We start from the raw sequence: 14,463 nt of genomic DNA, 5'->3' as shown, positions 1-14,463 counted from the left end.
AGAAACAACTAGACATGTGGCTGTTCTCCCAAAAGTCATGAGGTTGGTGCCAGAGTAGCATGTTATAATGCTGAAGGAAAGAAGTTCCTGTTGAATTAATATTTTTCAGTCTATTTTTAAGAGTAAACTCATGCCTTCCTTTCCCACATCCTTACCAAAGTGACTTTGTTCACCATAAACTTGTTATACTAAAATGATGGCTCAAAAGCAAGATGTATTTCCTTCCTTTTGCTAAACACTTGATTAATCATGTAAGGGAAGATCTTTAAGGGCAGCTAAAATACCATAACCCCTTCCCCAAACCCCAAGCTTTTAAAATGCACTAAATTATTTGAGTAAACCATTTACAATTTTATTTTCTTTTTGCTTTTCACACACAGACCAAAACCACCAACCCAAAAGATTTTTTTTTCAGTGCACAAACTATGCTCTGAGAATAAGTTGGGTGCTTCTGGAAGATGGTTTCACTTTATCTGACCAAAAAAGGGTATCCAGGGGATAAAATATTAAACACCAGACTGACTGGAATTTAATTTTCAAAGTCAATTTATATTTATTTGTTCAACACACAATGACAACTTAAAAAATCACTTTCTATTACTTTCTCCTAGGAATTCAAGGTGTTCATTTATATGTATTAGTCCTATTTATTCACCAATGAAGAGTCATTGGATTCATGATGTCAGTCTACACATAGTATTTTTCTGTTCTTCCTTTTGCTTTAGTCCTGTGTTTCCTGAAAAAAAAAAAAAAAAGATACACAAACCACTGATTTTGAGAAGTAGCAATAGTCTGGAATTCCTTTGTTGAGGGGAAATTTTTCCTGACATTATTTAGTCATTAAGAATATTGAGAATCCTCTGAGAATCAAGTACTGAGTGTTGAATCCCTTTTACTTCATGAATATTGGTGTTTTAAAGTATAGAGTTGTCTCTACATTGATTGGTTGTCTAAGTACACTGTTCTAATCTGTGAAATATTTGGTTTGACTTCTTCCTATTTATAATACATTTTCTTTTTCAAACTTTATGACTATCATATATCTTTGTTCTTTCACTACAAAACCCTGGATTTGTCACCCTTAGCAAACTGACGCCAAAGAGTGGAAATAATTTTCAAATATTGTAACCAAAATTTCTGCATTGTTGCTGATAATTATTTCTCAGAATCCTTAGTCCCTAAATGAGCTTTGCCTGTACGTATATAGACTGCCAGCCTATCCAACAGTGAGCTCATATCAGCCTCAATCTTTTCAGTAAGTAAGAGTGAAGGCTGATGATGTCCACATGATAAATAACTCTTTTCCAGGTTTTGCAATGGAACGAATATGGTTGCCGTTGCTTCTAACAAGTAGAGTGCTTCTGGGGTCTGCTCAGTTTAATGGCTACAACTGTGACGCCAACCTCCACAGTAGATTTCCTGGTAAGTCTGAACCTAATCTTTTCTCTAATTATATCTTGAAAGAGTGATTATATTTGAATAGTAAGGTCCTTAAATACATATGGAAAATGGAGGGGGGTGGATATCCATCTACATTAAGTGGATATTAACAAATGGCAAATGACAAAAGACATTTTTCTGGAGTTGTAATTTATATCCACATTAACATACAAAGTGTTCATCATAGTTAATATTATTATAATGGCTGCTCACAAATGTGAAAAATATTGGTTATTGGGTGATAGAATCGGGAGAGGCTAATTTCATCAAAATTTGCCTAATTGATGCCTTTTTCTTCCTTGTAAGTTAATTAAGACTTTCAAAACTGCCCTATATGCTAATAGATTTACTTAGGAATAATACTTAAGAAAATGTGAAATATAGTACATTACTCAAAAATATTATTTCAGTGCAATGATGGTCATTACCAAAATACGCAGGCCAACTTCAGTATGCATAACATAGCAACCATCAATATTGTGACAGATATGAGATTTTTGACTATATTGATGGACATGTCCCACAGGTTTCTAAAATCTACACTCAGTGAGAAGATTACTTACTGAATTATCAGTGTTTCATTTAAGTATTCATCATTTTTATATCAGCTAAAGTTAGAGAATCACAGTTAAACACTTACAAAATAAAGACTAGAGAGTCTGAAATCACTTTTCCAAGTTTGCCATGCAAATTGAAATGCTTTCTGTCATGTTTTATATTTCTCAAACCTGCCAGTACTCCTGTGTTCAGAGCATGCCTGAGCAACACCATACTTGGATAGAGCAATCAGTAGGTAGTTATGTAGTTGACATGGGATTTCTAATTTTTATGAAGAGAGGTAATCTGGATTGCTCTCGAATAAGAGCCAGAGTGTGCAGGAATGTCTTCAGGAGCCCAGACTTAGGATGCAAGTGCTTGGCAGGTTAAGAACGACCTGGAGTTCAGGGTGGGGAATATCTGAAGGCAAGTCTAGCAAGGTATTCTAAGGCAGGGTTGTTAGTGATTTTGAGTACCATACAGGAGGGTTTTTTAAAAAATGTTTTTTTTGTAATGGAAAATTCAAACATATACAAAAGTAAAGATTAGTAAAACAAGTAATTGTACTGATCATCCAATTTCATCAATTATCAACACATAAATTTTGCTTCATCTCTCTCTCCTTCTTACCATTCCCATCCCTGGAATATTTTAAAGTGAATTCATTATTCATGTTTCAGAATGTATATGTGATGGAAAGGAACTCAAACAAAATCTTCACCCTTTTGTATATGTCTAATAAACTTAACGATAATCCCTTAACATATCATCTAATACTCAGCTAAGTTGCCTTTAAAACATCCACACAGTGTATTTGTTGACATGTGTCTTTAGTCTATTTTAATTGATAACAGTTTCTCTCTGTCACTTGCTTTTCTAAAATGCTGCTTATCTCTTCAAGTATTGTGGAATTCTGACTTTGGATCTGGTTGATGCAGCTTCAATGTGTTTGTTATTTAACATTCTCCCCTTTTTCCGTATAGCCTATAAACTAATTACAGCTAGAGATGAGTAAATTCAGGTTCAGTTGTTTGGACAAGAAGACTTTGTGCGTTATTTGTGGACAGTATTTTGTCTTTATTTTCTTGGTGATGAAGACACATTAAGTCCTTTTAAACACATTTTTTTAAGGATCTTACATGGTCATGTTTTGTTTTAGAAAGCCAACCTTGGGAGAAGCAAAAGATAGAATCAAGTTGGAAGAAACTAGAGGCAGAGAGAAATGTCACGAAGGCAGTGTCAGTGGGAACAGCAGCAGGAGACAGCTCTTAAGAGATATTTTTGTGTGGGACTCAACAGAGTTTGAGAACTGGTTCAATTGGGGAGGTGAAAGAGAAGATGATGATGATGTCTTAGATGATGTTATGAACTTGGATAACTGCATGTTGATACCAAAAGTTTAGGGCATTTGCATGTTTTAGAAAGGAAGTTTAGTCTGGGAAATAATGAGTTTGAGGAGCTTCTAGAATTTATAATGACAGCTTCTATCCAATAGTAGAAAATATGGACCTGGGTCTGAGGACAGAGGTTGCTCCCAAAGATAACTGTGTGGTATCTGAGTCCCTGTGCAGTGAGTGAGTAATGAGCGGGAAACAAGAAACTGAAAGGTAGGAAAATAGACTACTCTTTAGGTAACATTGGTGGTGAAGGAAAGAGAGGAGTGATCTGAGCCAGCAGTTTAGGATTTAGGGATTAGAGGACTAGAAGCAATTTAGTATACACAAGTAAAGGGAAAGTATTCAGAGATCAGGATTACCAATAAGAAAATAATTGATGTAATGAGGAAAGAAAATATGGAAAAGAGCAAAGATAGAGGTGGAGGAGTTGACAGTGGGAAACTGGTAATTGTTTCTTTGATTTAGGAGAGAAGGAAAAATAAAAGACATGGGCAGGGAAGTTGAAGAATACTAATTGTGATGTGGAAGGCAGAGGCCTTCAGGAGAGTGAGGGCCCAGAGAGTGAGGTCAGGACCTGGGGAAAGTGGTCAAGCCTTACCCTGTTATGCATGAAAAGAAGGCCAAAAGGTAAAAAGATTTCCAGGCAGAGAGGATCCAGCTGATATTGTACTTAGATACTTGTAAACAAAAGATGTAAATGAGCCAGGAAGTGAGTAGGACAGCATAGGGAAATACAGTACATTTAAAAATGATGTTAAAACATTCAATTACAGTGGTGCCCACTGACCGCCTGCATCGAAATTACCTGGGATGGTTATCAAAAGTGTTTTAGCCCAGGGGCGCCTGGGTGGCGCAGTCGGTTAAGCGTCCGACTTCAGCCAGGTCACGATCTCGCGGTCCGTGAGTTCGAGCCCCGCGTCAGGCTCTGGGCTGATGGCTCAGAGCCTGGAGCCTGTTTCCGATTCTGTGTCTCCCTCTCTCTCTGCCCCTCCCCCGTTCATGCTCTGTCTCTCTCTGTCCCAAAAATAAATAAAAAAACGCTGAAAAAAAAATTAATAAAAAAAAGTGTTTTAGCCCAGAAGTGTTTACTCCACTGTTTTACACCAAATATAGTGTCCAAATCTCTGATTGTGGTGCTGGGAATCTATCTGTATTTTAAACCCTGCAGATGAGTCTAATATGCATTCATGGTTAAAAACAACTGACATAGGGGCGCCTGGGTGGCGCAGTCGGTTAAGCGTCCGACTTCAGCCAGGTCACGATCTCGCGGTCCGTGAGTTCGAGCCCCGCGTCAGGCTCTGGGCTGATGGCTCGGAGCCTGGAGCCTGTTTCTGATTCTGTGTCTCCCTCTCTCTCTGCCCCTCCCCCGTTCATGCTCTGTCTCTCTCTGTCCCAAAAATAAATAAACATTGAAAAAAAAAAAAACTGACATAGTATATACTATTAGTTTCTTTAGTCCATTATTCTAATTAAAAGCACAGGTCTGTGTTAGGAAATAAAATTAAAAATAAAATCTTCCCCCAATCCAGAAATGCTCTCCGCAAGACAGTAGAGATGAAAACACTTATCATTGAGCAAGCATTAACCAGAATGTGATGCTCATTGTAAGCAATCCATCAAGAGATTGCACAGAGAGAAATCTTGGTCTTTTATATAGCCAAGCAGATGCAACCCATTACATATATTTTCAAGATAAACCATAACTAGTCCTCAAATAAGAGGACTTGACAGCACCATTTGTCACATATAGTTCATTCTAAATATACCTGGTGATTGGGATGACCATCTGTGTTAGCATATTGGCTTTATCTAGAGGAAAAGTAAACTTGTATCTTCCCAAAAGGAAGTACTTTTGTAATTTTGAGCCATGCTTCCTCTTGGGTTAGGATCTTGCACTCCCATAGAAACTGTGAGGTAGGAGTGTTATTTTCCTGGATGTTTATATTTTCAAAAGATGGTTCCCAGATCCTTGAAAAAGATTCTCAGGTCATAAAGCTGACAGAGGCCTTTCTAGTCTTCCTAGGATTCAAGGAAAGGTGAAAGTATTTAGAATTATAAGTTGTCTGATGTAAATGGTTTAAGAAAAGGGAGGGAGAAGTTCCTTCCTTTATTTTAAACAGGGAGAATTAAACCTCTTATTTTTAATTTGTATATGACCTTATACATGTTAGCACTTTTAGTACTGTTCCACTTAGACAGCAAATACCCAGACTTACCAAATGCACACGCACATGCATGCATACACACACACACACACACACACACACACGCGCGCGCGTGTGTGCAATTTATTTATTGCAATATAAAATCTGTATTTAAAAAATCTAAGATCCAGATAACTCCAAAGTCGAGGAGAGGCTTTAAGTTTATATGGATATTATTTTCAAGTGAGCCCACTTTTGCAGGTTGTTTGCAGAAGAAGACCAGAATGAGCAAATAAAGTATAAAGGTTAATTGCTCACTCCCCTCTTGACTTGTGGCTTCTCTTCCACATCAGGATCACCCTTGATATCATCAGGAGCTCCACAAGCTGCTCAGATACTAAGCAATGGGATAGAATGAGAATGAGTCTGGCAAAGGAGAGGGGCTATCTAAATGCAAAGTAATGCTAATAATGATGAAAGTAATCATCTCACCCTATCTGACCTTTGCTGTTTTATGACATTAGAACTATTTTCTTTCATTTCCATGGCATTTATCCTTGGGCCAAGGGAACTGCCATGGTCTAATTCATTTTAAATTTAAAGGGATACCATTTTATTTTAAAGGTAGTTAACTCTTGGCTATCTAAGCCAATAGCAGGGAACAGACCTGTACTCCACTGGCATTATGGTAGTGCTCTTCCCAGAATAAAATTCAAACCACAGTTTACTTTTAGAGTACCACAGAATTATTTGGCCTAAATTAAATATATGGATAAATGCATTTGGCCTCTATGACTGACACACACCTTCTGGAACTATCTCCTTTTTTTGGAAGATGGTAGCATATAAGGGTTAGCCTTAGCTTCTAAGAAGTCTTTAATGACCATCAAGGAAAGATTAGGTTTGTGGCACCAGAAATTTGGTGGCCTGACACCATAAGAATGGTGAACTAACCACTCATGGGAAACTGAATATAAGTCAGTGCTACATAACTTGCCATTTTGTATTCTATTTAAACTATTCATATTCTATTTAAACACTAATAAGGAAGAAACAATGGGTTCAATGTATTGAGTGATATACACATTACTAATTCTTTCTTGTATTCCTTAGATAAACCTTTAAAATCTTTTAAAATCATTTTACAATGGGGAAATGGAGGATTAGCGTTTGTTTAATGATGCAAAGCTAGAAATTGACAGAGATGTAAAACTAAGACTCTTGCCATCAAACCATGATGCCTTAAAGTGAATTCTGAATACTAAGTTTAACAGAATCACAATGGGAATTACCACAGTAACGAATCTGAAAAATCATATAGTAGGAGAATTTGTTTAGCCTTTTTAGTACCTACTTGACTAAGGAAATCTTTTTTTTCCCTAATACCTATTAATATTTCAATAAACACCAATGTTCCAAAGGAAATAAAATTAAGCATCACAAATTTCACAGAATTTAGGGGTGGGTCAAACAAAATGAACTCTCTATTCTTGTGTTAGGCTTTGCTTAATTAACCATTGCATTTCTCTGTGCCCAAAGATGAAGTCAGAGTGGATAATGGACTAATTATTCAAGGGAACATGTTTTGGCCTTTCTATGATAAGAAAGACGAATTCTCCTGCCTTTCTACATAGTAGTAGTGTTTTGGTCTCCAAGTTGTCCAGACAATGCCTGCCTTCTGCTTTGCACCTGTGATTGCAGTTACTAGACCAGATGAGGCAGAAGAAGTGATCCAGGCAGGGACCGCTGATCACTTCCTGATTAATCTAAATGATAAAATGCAGTGGCAAGCAAGTTCAGTAACTGAATAATTCAGAGTCCATCCCCTTTTTTATTTCAATAAAGAGGTTTTTTATTCCATGAGTTTTCGCTTCCTCTGCTTGTATAAGTAAAACCCATATGCTTTCTCCTGCCTGAAAAAGATGACCAATCTCTTCTGGTTCCAGAGAATGTAGAGGAGCTAGTGCAAATATAAGCCTGCAAAATTTGCCTCAAACTGCATATGAATTTCCTGAGGCACTAGACATGACAGCTTGTATTTGCTAATGAGAAACAGATGTGAAAAACCAAGGTGGCAAGAAACCCATTCGGTGTAGAGAGGAAACTTGAGTTCCTAATCCACCTTAAATTCTTCATCAGCTGCTGGTATTTTGTGTAGATGAAAATCAATACCCCTTTAGGAGTTCTTGCTCTTTTAGCTCCAAAACCTCAATATCGTATAAACTCTTGTTAAGGGTAAAAGTATCTTTAAAAAATGAGTTAAAACAATGAACATAGCATCTGTTCTCTGAGCAGTTTTAAGTTTATATAGTGCCAAATATTACTCCTCTCATTTTAGAGAGATAGAAGTGGAAATGATATGTAAGTTACTCTTATAATCTGCAAGGATGGTATAAATTAGTTTTGGAATGTCTATTGGAGTTCAGGAAGTAGATTATTTGCAGGTTAGATTTTCTATGGCACTACAAAGCAGTGTACTCTTCAGTATACAGAACAGACTCCTATTACATTGAATAGGTTTTGGTTCATACTGTCAGTTTCAACGCAATGCTACTTTTAAGTGCATATAAACCAGTCCATGAATAGAGATACAATTCTATTCACAGGAGTACCTGCATCTGACCTGCACAGAGCCTCCACCTGCTCACAACAGACCCCCTCCCCCACCCCGTGTGTCCTTCAGTTGTTCTGGCGAGTGCCCACAGCATGGTTGACATTTGAGGTGCTCCTCAAGTTATTAAACTGCTATGGTTTACGGAATGGGGTAGAAGTGGGGGCAGAATACTGATCCTATTCCCAACTTTGTTTCACACACAGCCACCTGAGCACTAAAATAAATTTGTTTGGACTCAGGCTCACAAAGCTTTTTACGAACACTCTTTCACTGAGATTCAAAACCAGTTCGGCAAACCTGGTGGCTCAGTCGGTTAGGTGTCCAACTCTTGATTTCAGCTCAGGTCGTGATCTTGCTGTTCATGAGATTGATCCTCATGTCAGGCTCTGCGCTGCCATGGGATTCTCTCTCTCCTTCTCTCTCTCTGCCCCTCCCCCTCAAAAATAAATAAACTTAACAAAAAAAGTTCCTCACACAAGGAAAGGAATTTTCTCCTTCATGATTCCTCCTCCCCTCTCTCTCCCTTTCTCTCATCCTTTTTCAACCGACCTTCTCCCTCTTGCCAGCATATAAATCATACAAATAGGTATGTGGTGGCAGTGCTTAATCCCACCAGATAGCATCCACCCCAAGGGTTAGCTTCTGCCCAAAGTATATAGATGTGACTAAGCAGTTCAATTGATTAAGAGACTTGAAGCATTGGCATCATCTGGGAGCTTGTGAGAAACACATAAATCAGGTCCCATCTCAGAGCTACTGAATCAGAATCTGCATTTTAATAAAATTCGCTGGTGATATATATGCACAATGTAATAAGTGCTGCTTAGAGCATGGTACTCATGATGTCTTGCTTGCTTTGTGTTGTTACATAACCACACGTGTATATCAGCCCAGGTGGCTGTCATGCCCTTGCTTGCTATTAATGACAATAGGAATCAGCAAATCTATCACTGTTAAAGGAGAATAATTTTAAAAAATCATTAATAATAAGGGAAGATAGTAGGCTACCAAGACTAATTTATTTTAAAAGGTTAAATACCCCCCAAAATAGAAAAAATCTATCAATTTCATAATACTTAATGGGTTGAGTTTTCTCAATTGGAAGTCAGAAAATATTTGACATTAAAGATATTGATGCTTGTCTAAAACTCTAAAAACAGGAATCATCTCAGGCACGTGGCAGAGTACAGATAGGAAATATGAGTTCTGGATGAACAGTAAAGATGAAATCGTATTAATTGCACACATATTTGTGAATCTTAGAACTTATTAAAAGTTAGAAACCATGTGTGCTGTTTGTGAAGGAATTGAATTAAGCAAATTTTAATAGACATTTGTTGAGTATTTGTTAGGCACTCTGGGAAAATCCAGAGCTTTCAATGAGTTCATAATCTACTGGGAAAGCAAATATCCATTCCCAGATATAATATAAGCAGAACAGTAGAGTCACAGTTAAAGGGATGCAAGGTAGAGCCCCAGAGAACTATTACTTTCCATTGGGAAAAGAGGGAAAGTCTCATTAATGGACAATGTATATATTATTTTTCTGTTTTCAGCTTTTATTTCTCCTCTTACTTGAATTCTATCATTGGGTATTTCATCTATTATTATTGTTTATGAGTGATACGTTGAGTATTTGGTATTCTTAAATTTATATTTTTCACTCTTTTCTATTCTCCAAATACTAGACTCCTATTTCTGACTACCTGTTGTACATTTCTGTTGAGTGTCCCACATATACCTCAGCCTCTCAAAAACTGAGATTTTCATTTTTCTTTCCTGCATTCTTTATCTCAGGAAATAATCTAGTCACCCACTAAAGCTAGAAATCTGAGTATCAGTTTGAGATCCATTCATGCCATCATCTAATCATTTTCCTATAGAATTTAGACCATTGGAATTTATTTCTTCTCAACAATCCCTTCCAAGCACTCCTCCCTTTTAGACACATGGTTGTATATAATATGGTATATAAGCCTAATCTTTAGTAAGCTGCATTATAATCGTCTAGTTTTTCTGTCTCCTTGAATTAAACATGAGCATCTTGAAGTAAAGGAGTGTTACTAATGCCTTTATCTTCAGAGTCTAGTACAGAGACTGACATGTAATATGTATACAATAAATGGTTTTTAAAAATACTTTGTTGACATGAACTGGCATGTAGTTTAGGTCTTGAAAATAAATAGGAACAATAGCCTCCAGCTTGTATAAAACTGATGGCACTGATTTTGTGTTTTAAACTCCTGTGTACTTCACCTTTTTTTTTTTTTAAATATTATGCACTGACCCCAGAGTTGCTGATTTTCATGCAGATTTTTACATTTTCAGGTTAGGGGTTAGAACATTTCAGGTTAGAACATTTTGAGCCACTGCTTTGTGGGGCTGAGTACCAGTCTACAGCCCAATTTTTGGGGGTGTTGCCATATTTGTATTGTAGAATATGTGTGTACAAATTATTTGAACAACTGTATTGATCTGTGCTCTGATTATTCGAGGTAACAATTAGAAAATGTTAAAATAAATATTCTGATGCTAGTTAAAGAAATGTAGGTCTCAACAGTATTGAGATGAGATGAAAATCATTCAGTCTATCAAAAGCTGGGGATCTTTAGTCTCATCTATATGCCATTGAAATTAAACTAGTTGCGTATGGAACTGTTGAGGAAAAGAACAAAGTTAGATATACTTGTTAGATATATGAATTATATGCTACAAATATATTGTCAGTGATTGTGCCTAAAGGGAAAGTGTAGTTAGGTTTTCTAGGAATGGAACTTTATTGGGAATGAAGTAGAACGAGATTTTTATTCATATGGATAATTGGATTCATCCTTTCTTTACTCCCATTTATATGGTAACAATGCTCTCTCAACTCCAAATCTGGACACATTTTTTTATGTGGTAAGAGATAGTTGACAGTGACAGGATATTTAAAATTTGCATAATTTTCAAAAATGTGAGATAATCTCATTGCCTGATTGATAGGTGAGAGAAGTGCAGAACACTTCTTTTTTTTTACCTGAATTCGATTCAATACTGCATTTTTTTAGTCTTGTGAAACGCTTAACTTGTTTAAAACATCAGGGGAAAAATAGCCATTCTGGTAGTATAACTGCATATAAGCTCTAAGCCGGCCTGCCATTTTAATAATGCTTTGTATGTTTAAACACAAAACACTAAAAATCAAAAATCTAAAGGTATTTATTTCTTGATATTTTTGTTTTTAACTTGTAATCATTGAGTTGCTTCATACTCAAGTGTTGTTCAAAAGGATATACCAACTCAGTCCAGAGGTTGGACAATAAAAAGGCTCCAAAAAATTTAGTTGTTGAGAACAACTGTTATTCACTAACTCTGAGGAAAAAATTTGTCTTCTTTTGGCAGAAATTGCCCTTCAGCAACTTAAAGTATCTCTTCTCCCTCCTCAAAGCATCACAAATGGAAAAAGTTGTGCTGAATGGATGTCTTTAGTATCTACAACCAGGAAAAAATGTGTTTCTCAGAAGGGACAGTGAAAAGTCTTTAGAAAACTGGGTTAGGATGGATTTGAACAGATCTCTTTTCTTACACTGGGAAAAGCGTTTCTCTTGTTATCATATCTCCTAGTGGGATCAGCTTGTAGCAAATTCAGTTCCATTTCAGGAGTTACAAGCCTTCAGTTAAACACAGAAAACTGAAGAGAGCTCTACATCTGGACAAAGTCATCTTTGCCATTTATGAAGCTATTCTAAGTATCAGTTAATTCCTCTCAAAGGTGAAGAAGCTGAAGTCTTTAGATGGCTTAAATTACAGGGAATGATACTTCCCCTTTGTAACGTATTTAATGATATATATTCACTTCAATACATTTGTGATATTACATGTAATGCAGTGATACTAATTTCCTATCTACTGGACATCAAGAGAGTTCTTAGTGAACTCCCTGGAAGCTAAGATTTGATCGACATTGAGGTAGATATTTTGTTATCTTACAGAAACCATTTTGTATGAAAAGGTTTCCTGTGGTTTTGCCCTTGTGTTTGCCACTTGACCTCATTTTCTACCATTTCCTCCTTTGTATTTTAAATTCTAATGACAACAGAATTGTCCAGCTCTCAACCAGGCTTCAGCATATTTCGCACTTGTATCATTATTCACACTGTCCCCTCTGTGTTATAAAATTTCCACTCCTTTATATCACTAACTCCTATTGGTACTTCAAAACTCAGGTCAATGGCATCTTCTCCAAGAGGCTGTTCCTAACCAGCTGGCCTAGGTGAGGTTCACTTTCTATACTACCCCATAGCTCTCTGCCCAATCTTTCTGTCAAACTGGGTCATGACTATTTCCTCTTATGGACTATGATCTGAGAATAAGTACCACTACTTTGTAAAACCTCAGTGTAGTCTGTTGTTCCAATATTTCATGTGATTAAGTAATTCATTACTCACATCAATGAATATTATAGCTTCCTTCTTTCTGGGACTTTCAGTATATAGAGAAGATAAATATACAAGTACACAAATACATACATGATTTTAAGGCTATATGACAAAATAATGGAGTGACATAATTTAGATTTTGGATCAGGAAAATCTTTGGGGAAAAGACAAATTCAAGACATGAAGAATAAATAGGAGTTAATTACACAAAGACTGGGAGTATGAAGACATCCTAAGCAGAGAAAAGAGAATTAATGGCCTTGTGCAAATATGTACTAGGCTTTTTTAAATGCTCACAGCATTTTGTGGAGGAATAATTTATATAAAATAAGATGCACCAATTTTAAGGGTGCACCTTGCAATTGTTTAACATATGAATGTACTTACATAACTACTAACCAGATCAAGATTGAGAACATTTTTATCACTCCACAAATTTTTCTTGTTTCTCTTATTGTAGACAATTCCACCCCAGGAGGTAACAGCTACTCTGGCTTTCATCACTCATTGTGATGCATTTAAAAAACTGAAAAAAAAATTCAGTGAAACAAATATAGGGAGCAAGGGACTAGTAGGGAGAGAGATGTGAATGCAGAGATAAGAAGATGGCAGATCATGGAGAGTCTTGAGGACTTGGTTGGATTTGGAATTTTGGTCTGAGTGAAATGAATAGCTTTGAAGACTTGAGGAGAGGCAACATGATTAGATTCATGTATTAACAGGTATGCTAATTAGAGAGGGTTAAGAGTGGAAATAAAGGAGCCAGTTAGGAAGCTAATATAATATTCTAGGCCAAGAGATAATGGTGGCATGAGCCAAGGAATAGCATATAGATGGAGAGCAGTCAATTGATATAAGATGTGGGAGCCTGGGTGACTCAGTTGATTAAATGTCCAACTCTTGATTTTGGTTCAGGTCATGGTTCATGAGACTGAGCCCCACATTGAGCTTTGTGCTGACAGCACAGAGCCTGCTTGGGATTCTCTCTCCCCCTCTCTCTCTGCCCCTTCCCAGCTCACATGTGTGTGCACACACTGTCTCTCTCTCAAAATAAATAAATAAACATATATATATATATATATATATACACACACATACATATGTATAGACATATGCATATATGTCTATATATACATATAGACATATATGTATATATGTATATAGACATATATATGTCTATGTGTATATATAGACATATATACATATGTCTATATATATTATATGTCTATATATATTATGTAATATATATGTCTATATATATTATGTAATTTGAAGATTCTAAACACTCAAACATTTATTAAAATGAACTCTATTATTTTAGTAAAGATCATCATTAAAAGTTATGATTGTATTTAAACAGCTAATGTGGCTGAAAACTGATAGACATATTCTCCCAATTTTAAGTAGTACTTATTATTTCCTCTACTGTACTTCATAATGAATTCACCTATGAAGGGAATATTGCTTGAAGTTTTCTATAATAATTAGGCTAATATTTATCTTTTGGCCATGAAAAAGATTTTCCATCTTTCTCTCTACCTTTAACCATGAAAAAGATTTTCTTTCTTTTTGTAATGAGCTTAAAATCATAACCAAACATAGAAATTTTCATTTTTACTTATTCACATTTTCAAAATATGACTCACTTAGCCATCAAAAACCACCATGGAGAATGAATACTCCAAAGAAATATGCTGTTGAACACTTTTACCCTTAGATTAGAATTGTGGTATTTAAGTGAATTAATTCTATGCCAAAAAGTCTTGAATGATATTTGCATATTACTTAGGTGAACATCATCTAATTTAGTAAAATTATCTTTTAGTTTGCTTGTTTTCTTTTTTAAACAGATTTATTTCTCCAAATAGCTTAATCGGTTTTTGTTTTGTTTGTATCCACATATAGAAAAT

The 14,463-nt window shown here is 36.0% G+C and overlaps 1 protein-coding gene across 1 annotated transcript in view; it reads left to right on the top strand.

The window, feature by feature from the left end:
* Window positions 1-1,308: 1,308 nt before the first annotated feature.
* The window catches only part of ZPLD1 (zona pellucida like domain containing 1), a 42,747-nt gene continuing 29,592 nt past the window's right edge, over window positions 1,309-14,463 (top strand). The window contains exon 1 of the mRNA XM_032594605.1: window positions 1,309-1,422. Coding sequence (XP_032450496.1) covers window positions 1,317-1,422 — 106 coding nt within the window. The 5' untranslated portion in view covers window positions 1,309-1,316. The remainder of the gene's footprint in view (window positions 1,423-14,463) is intronic.

This window comes from Lynx canadensis, chromosome C2, assembly GCF_007474595.2.
Source record: "Lynx canadensis isolate LIC74 chromosome C2, mLynCan4.pri.v2, whole genome shotgun sequence".
NCBI classification, from domain to species: Eukaryota; Metazoa; Chordata; class Mammalia; order Carnivora; family Felidae; genus Lynx; species Lynx canadensis.
Note: the sequence above shows the minus strand (reverse complement) of the source record. Positions and strands in the feature narration are given on the sequence as shown.